Source organism: Austrofundulus limnaeus, unplaced genomic scaffold (genome assembly GCF_001266775.1).
Source record: "Austrofundulus limnaeus strain Quisiro unplaced genomic scaffold, Austrofundulus_limnaeus-1.0 Scaffold187, whole genome shotgun sequence".
Taxonomy (NCBI): domain Eukaryota; kingdom Metazoa; phylum Chordata; class Actinopteri; order Cyprinodontiformes; family Rivulidae; genus Austrofundulus; species Austrofundulus limnaeus.
Window position 1 is genome coordinate 876,627 of NW_013952589.1, and position 8,894 is coordinate 885,520.

The 8,894-nt window shown below is 36.7% G+C and overlaps 1 protein-coding gene across 1 annotated transcript in view; it reads right to left on the minus strand.

Annotated features, from left to right (window-relative positions):
• rassf3 (Ras association domain family member 3) overlaps positions 1 to 3,123 on the minus strand; it is a 28,105-nt gene extending 24,982 nt beyond the window's left edge. The window contains exon 1 of the mRNA XM_014018246.1: positions 2,601 to 3,123. Coding sequence (XP_013873700.1) covers positions 2,601 to 2,723 — 123 coding nt within the window. The 5' untranslated portion in view covers positions 2,724 to 3,123. The remainder of the gene's footprint in view (positions 1 to 2,600) is intronic.
• Between the last annotated feature and the right edge of the window lie 5,771 nt (positions 3,124 to 8,894).

Here is an 8,894-nt window from a genome sequence, read left to right on the forward strand (position 1 = left end):
GTTCATAATTAATATAAATAAATTACAAGTTAAAAGGGGCATGGAAATTTCTTTTTTGTATCGAAAAAATATCGAAATGAACCGCGAATTTCCTGTATCGTTGCACCCCTAATATTATTTATTTATTTAATCGGGCTAAATCAGAACTGGCAGTTAAGACTTCTAAAATAATCGGCCAGAAAACTGCAATCAGTGCACCCCTGCTTTAAATGACTTTCAGAAAGCCTAAAGAACTACTAATTTGGTCCACTTTAGAAGATCAGTCTGAATTTAGCTTTTAATAGAGTTGATCTAAGTTGTGGTCAGCTTAAACTTTGTGTTAATAACAGTGACTGATCTGAAACACAAGACAACCACTGTCAAAGACAATTGGATTAACTGTTTTGTGGAAAGACAAAGTCATTCATCCTGCAGCATCCAGCAGCATTAAGGGTGTAAGCTTTAAGTCACAGATTTCCAGGCGGATTGCAGATCTAAATAAGATTATTGTGCTCAGTGTAGGGGGTCTCTGCAGCAACATGGCTCCTGACATCCACCGCACAGTAAGCCTACAGTCTGCGAGGACCATCTGAATAAAAGATGAGCTGCTTCAGCTGTCCACTGCGTATGTGTGGAGGCAATGATGGGGGGTTGGGTGGGATTACCCTGGGGTGTTTCTTCATGTGACACACAGACCCACTGGTCAGTGTGACATTTCCCCGACAGAAACCACCATTCACACTCTGAAGCAGCGCTCGTGCATGTGTGTGGACGGGGARTGGGTTTAAAAGCCCGCTTCAGGCTACAGATAAATCCTCCTCTGACAGACGTGTCTCTGGTTGAACATYCAGGACGTGTTCACTACCTGTCAGTCTTTGTGTTTCAGTTCGTCCTCCTCTCCTCTGTTTCCACACAGCTTTATTAAACTCCACTATCTCCTTCACAGCAACGTCTCCTGATGACAAATATCTCCTATCTCCACCGAGCCACTCTCAAGTAAATCCAATAAATAGCCAGGCTTTATATTGCTGTTATTTGTGTGGCAACTGCAACAACTCGTGATAAAGAACTGGACTGCACTGCACTCAAACTAACCTCCACACTTCCTCATTTACACAAACACAAGCAGAAAAAGCACAGCAAACTCTATGTAAAAGCGTAGATGCATGTATCGTTGCTATTTGTGCTTTCAGCAAAAGAAAATCTAATTTAAATATATAATTTCGGCCACTAAACATTATTTTTACCATTAATTTGCGCTTTTTGAAACTGCTGGTTTGGTTCAGAGCACCTACAATGTTACTCTTTAGTAAAATAATTTCATATTTACCAAAAAATAATCTAACCTTTCTTAGTTTGTGCCAKAAACTTGAACAAAACTGGGATTTCAGGAACCTTTACCAAAAAATGTGCATGTAAAAATATCCAAGAATCCCAAATAGAGCTCCCTTTTGGTTGAATACTCAAAATAATAACCCATTTAATCCACTGATAGTCACGTAATTTACTTCTTAAAGTGGCAAACGATTCTCATTTGGACTTAAACAAGCATTTAAGCTCCAGTTCATAGAAATAATCAATTACAGCTTAAAACTATGTAAATATAACCAAGTTGTAAATATATACACACAGCTACCCTCTCAATAACCTTTTATTTTGCAGCTACCAGTAATTTCATACAGCAGTGCCACATATTTTCCCTAAGGGGCAGGTCTCCTCTCCAGTTGTAATTAACTGCTGGCATGTGGGAAACCAGCACAGCAGTCAGGGCTGCATTTCATGTCTAAATCCACAGTTTAAGGTCACATAAACCACGCTGCAGCACTTGCATGGGCCACAACAGTGTCAGGACTGAAGGTCTATGAGACAGTGAAGGGTCGTGCATTTCACACAGACACAAGTGGGCAGAGAGGATGAATAGCTCAGTTCTACAGTGTGCCGAGTTTTCAAGGCGAGGAACAGACCAKCTGTGTTTTCAGGACTGAAATACTCTGTGAGGATGAAGAGTGACACTTGAGAACTGTGACAGGCTAGTATTTAGTGAAGGACACGAAGAGTGATCTAACTTTAGTGGATTTACAGAAGCCAAATGTCAACAACACTACAAGACCTGTTTCAGTCTGCAAGCCTGCACAGCTGTATTCTGAGCATTTAATTGATTATTCCGAATTAATTTAAGAGTTTATTTTTCCTTCATAGTTTCAAAAATTGACATAACTTGTTTGCAACTTTAGACCATTATTGTCAAACTGTGTTGAAACTAAACCTGCAGCAAAAACGGGAAAAACGAGGTTGTTATAAAATCCTGCACAACTTGCCTCAACACCTGCCAAACTCCACTGACATTTCTGAGAATTTATGCATTTAAGCTCATGGGCGAGTCCGTGAGAAAAGCAAAAACAAGACTCTTTAAACTGATCAAATCTCTAAGAATTTTYACACATTTCGGCAAAGTAAAAACAATAAAAAATTAAAAATTACAAAATTTTAAGTTTTATTAAATATTTCTTTTCGTTTGTTGGCTGGCTTGACATCAGTGACACAACAGGTGAATCGTTTTTTAAAGTGAGTCTATTTATAAGGTTTTACTGACAGAGACCGACTGTTGTTAAATTACTTACCTTGATCTCTGTGACTTTTCCGGAAGGTTTTTTGAAGAAAGAGGTCCTGGCCGTGAAAAAGTACTCTTCAGAGTCGTCCTCTAAGCTGCTGTAGCCACTGCTCATCGTGCTGTTCCACGTCATTTGCGGAAAAGAATTCCTCGACTCATTAAAACTTCCCCAAACGACGCAGCTGTTAGCGACAAAAACAATCTCCAGACACGGCAATGACTCAAAGCTGCGCGTGTTTCTGTCCACGGCGCCACAGGTTTGCTGTATGGGAGGATCTCCTCCTTTAAATCCGCTCAACTGTCTCCCGGTCGTCTCCCTTCCTCTTATCCGGTCTCTCGCCAAACTCCACCGGCATGTCCAAAAATTCTTTCAAAAACTTCCACGTTTTTATTAAAAAACCCAAAATGTCCACTTTGAGGAAGTAGGACTTTCTTAAACTAGAAACAATTAATAAATTTTAAAATAAGTTGCCGAATAATCCCATTAGGTGGTCCCTGCACGCGACGTCTTCCTGTTTGACTGTTGAACATGAAGTGACAAGCGGCCAGCTACAGTATGACTCCGCCCATTACAAACCCGACCGACCAATCACCTGCCGTAACATATATTTAACCCGCCTAATACAACGGGACAACCAATCAGCACGTTGATAGCAAGTTTGAGTTTTAGAGATTATAATTAAACTTATAAAATAAACTTCAAGCTAATCAAATAGTTTTTTTTATGTCATAGCATCGCTTTGAGTCTCCCTGTTTTAGGCAAACACCTTAATAGGAACTACCTTTCTAAATTTACTCATGCCTAAATGATTTACAGGAACTTTTACAAGTTCTAATAACTTTTTTACTTAATACCCTAATACTGTTTTACCCTTCAGGTGTTTCTCCTTTCATATTTTTTTTTCTTCTCTGTGAAATTGAGACTGAGCCCTTGAGCTGTTTACTGATTCTTGGTTTGTTTCTACTCTGTCTCTAATTCACTCAGCAAACCTGAGAAGAGACTTCGGGCAAGAAGAGGCTCTCAGACAGCTTTCATGTCCATTCTACCACTAGTTCAGTGTTCTGTCGCAAGTAATCCCACTCCAGACACGAGTGGACGCAAGACTGAAAAGAAATGTTAACGGGCTTAAAGCCGTATGATATCTCCAGTAACTGAGATGTTCTGTAGCGCTGCAAATGCATGATTAAGACAGTGGAAGGCTTTGAGTGAAATAAAAAGTCTTTATGTGTTGAAAGAAGTTATGTTTTTGGTGGAGAGATGCACCCTTTACCATGAAGACAGGACTGGAGTTTAGCAAAGAAAACACCTTAAAATTTCAAAATGTTTGTGTACAATCTGTCTGCTTATTGAAAGTTGACACCAGTTTTTCTGGATAAAAAGTTCTTAAAACATCAGATCACTTTATGAAAAGGTCTTTCATAATTTTCAATGCAACATCTGCCCTTATGTACAGAATTAAACACAATTTTAAGAGTATTAGATTCTCTCAAGTCCACTAAATCCATCAAATATCTCTATAGAAATAAGAAATGTGACTTTCTGATAACACTGTCATCAGCAAAACACTTAAAACATTCATTGGATATAAACCAAGACAGTCGTCAATCTCCCGTTTCTAAAAATGCTAAACAATAAGTTGTAATATAGGTTTTAAAAGGTATGTCCTTCCTTACAATTGTTAAAAAGAATAAAAAACTGTAAAACTTTTTAATTCCGCTAAAAATTTGGGCATCTTGACAAAAAGGTCAAATATTGACCTCTTGTGGTCAATAGAGGAACTGCATATTTTGTTACTTGAGCATGGGCTTCATTTCTCAGACACAAAGTCTGTTTGTGTCGCAGACAGAAAGATCTGTATAGCTGTAAACACTCAGTTATTAAAAACACCATTTATAAATTTGCGCGCAGAAAATTACTGAATACAAAACAAACTTAGGTGAATGTATAAAAACGCAATACTTACAAGGTGCGTAATAAATACACACCTACTTCTCATTCAGTATGTACCAAATACCTTCTGAATACTGGGTATGTACCAGGCAGTATTTTTATATGCCTTTATAAACATTTGTATCACGTTTAGTTAAACGTGAGCCTCTTGACTCAACAGGCACAGGGTTAAAATATGTTTATTGGGATTTATTTATTTATTTATTTATTTATTTATTTATTTATTTATTTATTTATTTAGATTTCATTAAGGGCTAAGTTCTTATTTTATATGTTAATTAAAAATTATATTATATCTTCTTAACTGGTATTTTCCCTAAAACACAAAACCTTGATGCCATGTGCTTTTAATACACATTACTACAGAATCAGCAAGTTTTGAATACTCTCAGCCAACATGTTGTCATCGTTCTGTGTAATAAAACAGAGGCGAGTATAAAAAAATCTAAGAATGTTATACATCATGTTTACTCCAGAAGCATCTTGACTGCAGAGTTTATGTGACTGTAAAACGGATCAAGGAATCATTTAAACTGCAGCAGGTTTGTGAAAACACTTTCTATTCCCGTTTTTATGGGKTAACATTTGGTTATTGTTAACTAAACTGGGGCAAATTAAAAGCATGCTCTGGTTTCAGTTACTCCAAGAAACTCACAGTCTGTACTGAACGTGACGCTAAGGAGCTTTAACACAATACTGTTCATGTAACAGCCCACCCAGCTGCAAGAAACACCGCAAATATCAGCCAAGCTGGTTCAGCTGCAGGCTTGACTGTATGGTCCATCTGCATCCAATCAAGCCTAACCCCCACACACACCTAAATATGTTATGCACACACAACAGCAGTAACAACCATCAAACACACAGGGAAAACTTTGGACACAAAAGTTCACAAAAGCTCTAATTTAARGTCAGGTTATACAGTATAAATGGCCGGTAAATGAATGGAAGTCAACGCAAAGTCCCCATGAGGATAGAAGAGCAAACGTGTATGTGTTGTCCCTTGTTTTAATCTGCTGCCCAGTCAAGTTGGCCTGGAGCCAGTCTGGTCAAACATTACCGGAATTCCAGTTCAGACGGCTTCTCGCTAACTGAGTCTGAGCCGAGGTTCAAGCACCGAAACGTGATTCATTTATGAATTATAACGAGTCGATCAAACCGGTGACTCAGCTGGCATTTTTTAAATTAATTTATGTCATTCTAACAACAATTAAGACAATACAAATAATAATGTGTCAAAAAAACACACAACACAACATGTTCAAATGAAAGGGAGCAGAAAGAAGAAAAAAATCTTGTAACATCTGCCCCTATTTTAATATATACTGTATATATCTACAAAACATTCAACATGCAGAAATTAAACTTAACTTTCACAGTATAACAAAATAATCAACAAAACAACATCACAACAGAAATATGAATTTCAACCAATACCATGTTCATATCTCATTAAAAAAAACATTTAAGCTTTCTACCAAATGAGTAAATTGTTCCAGCATTTTTAAGCTCATTGTCCAAGTTGTTCCACAGTTTAATTCCTCGAACAGAGGTGCATCTCTCCCTTAAATTTGGTTTAATTTTTGGTTTCACAAACATTTCAAGTCCCTTCAAATTATAAACACTATCCCTCTTAACTAAGTTGGATTGTATATTAGGTGGCAATACTTTTTTATGAGCCTTATACATAATCAACAGAGTCCTATAATCTASCAATTCCCCAAATTTCAACAGTTCCAATTTAGGGTGATAGTAGTGCTTTCTTGTTACAATTCTCACCGCACGTTTTTGCAAAATAAAGTGTATTTGTAAATGTTTTACACGCACTGCCCCAGACCTCAACACAACAGGTCAAATGTGGCACAACTATAGCATTATATAAGTAATGCATTATTATTAAATATGTCTTTGGCTTTATACAATACTGCAATTGAATTTGCAATTTTAGTTCTTAAGTAGTTAATATGGGGTCTCCATGTCAGATTTTCATCAATAATAACCCCCAAAAACCTCACTTCACTAACCCTGGAAATAACACCACCAATTTTAAATGAAACATATACTTTTAATTTCTTTTTAGTAAATATCATATAGTTGGTCTTGTCTAAATTAAGTGATAATTTATTTAACATAAACCATTCTTATATTTTTACAAAATCTGATTGTATCGTTGTAAACATGTGATTTGGATCATTACCTTAACAAATGAAATTAGTGTCATCTATAAAGAAGACACACCTGAACAACCTTGACACATTTACCAAGTCATTAACATATAAAAAAACAATTTAGGACCAAGCACAGAGTCCTGTGGGACACCGCAAGTAATTACATCAAAAACCGAATGTACATCATTTATTTGTACAATTCTTTCTTATTTGACAAATAACTTGACACCCATTGCGAAGCCAAACCTCTCTCACCATATTTGTTTAATTTGCTGATAAAAATGCTGTGGTCAATAGTGTCAAAGGCTTTCTTTAAATCAATATTCACAGTAACAAATTTTCCTTTGATCCACAGCAGTAGTTATCAGTTCAATCAAATCAACAAGTGCTGAAGACATTGAATGGTGAGTTCTGAAACCATATTGACCTATCAATAAAGCAATCCAATCTAATCACAATCTCTCCAAAATTTTAGAAAATTGTGGCAACAAAGAAATGGGCCTATAATTAGAATTTTTTTCACCACTTTTATAAAGAGGGATTACTTTGGCTACCTTCATGCCTCCAGGAAATATACCAGTTGAAAAGGACAAATTACATTTGTAAAAGGTTCAATGGTAATCATTATCACCTTTATAAGGGACATATCCACATCCAACCAATCCTTTGACCTTTTATCAGAAAAACATTTAACCACATTCAATATTTCTTCTGTATTAGTTTTTTTAAATAAAAAATAACTATTAGTACAACCCTTCAAGGTATTTACCACATTAACATTATCATTTACATTGGGTATTTCAGCAGCCAGACTTGGGCCAACATTCACAAAACAATTATTGAATTCATTAACAGTTTCGTTTTGATCATAAATATCCTCGTCATCCTTTACAAAATATTGTGAAACACTTGTTTTTACCTTATTTTTCAAGACATCATTCATTATTCGCCATGTAGCTTTCATGTCATTATGGTTTTTCTCTAGTAAATCACTGAAGTACTTCATATTTTGCTTTCTAATCATCCATATCAATTTCTTTTTGTACTTTTTATATTTCTCCTCAGATTCTTTGGTTCTTGACTTCAAAAATCATGTATACAAATTCTTCTTTTTTTTACAAGCATTTCTCAATCCTTTTGTCATCCAAGGTTTATTTATGCTAGATGACTTATTATTAATATTGAGCTTAGAGTTTTTTTCATATAACGCTCCTAAAATATTCATAAAAGTATCATATGCACCATTTACATCTGCAACATATACTTCACTCCAGTTTTGTTTTTAATCACTTATTAGATTATCCAAGGCTATTTTAGATGTGTTAATGTTTTTCATGAACAAATTTGTGTATCATTTTGTAAATAATTGCAAATCATGAAAAATGGAAGATGATCAMTTATATCAGTTATCAAAATACCTCCCATCATTTCCGCATCGATTTTATTAGTAAAGATATTATCAATTATTGTTGCACTGTTGGTGTTATGATGATGTGAAAGGAGTTCAAAACAACAACCAAACAACGAGAAAGTTTTAACAGTTCAAGAATGGACTGAATGAATTAAAGCTCTCTGGCTGTATTCCAGACAGAGGTGTCACACATGCCGCAACGTCCGGTGGTGATGATATCACCGTAGTTTAATCTGAATCTGGGAACGTGTTTGTTGGTCAAAAGCCGTTGGTCAGAGAGCGAGGAGGTACCGATAAGGGGCGAGACAAAGATCCTTAGTCCAGAGTCCAGAGCAAGGGTTCGAAGCGTTTGGTCAGAGAACGAGAAGGTACTGATGAGAGGCGAGGCAAGAGGCAAGGGTCCAAGGTCCAGAAACGAGGTCGTGGGAAACAAGGCAAGACGAGGCATGGGGAAAAAAATAACGCTGGCGAATCTACTAGGCAAGGCTCTTCGATAATCTGGCATCAAACAAGGGGAGAGCCTGGGTTTAAATACTGGAGACCACAGGTGAGTGAGATAATCATCATTACTAACTGGAGGAGTGATGTGACAGAGAAGCTGTGACGGGCAGAGCAGAGCATGAATCATGACAGTTGGATGTAATTCTGGTGGGTTTTGATATGAGTGGGTAAAGGTTTAAACTGTGCATTGCATTTACACTCACCGGCCACTTTATTAGGTACACCACGCTAGTAACGGGTTGGACCCCCTTTTGCCTTCAGAACTGCCTCAAT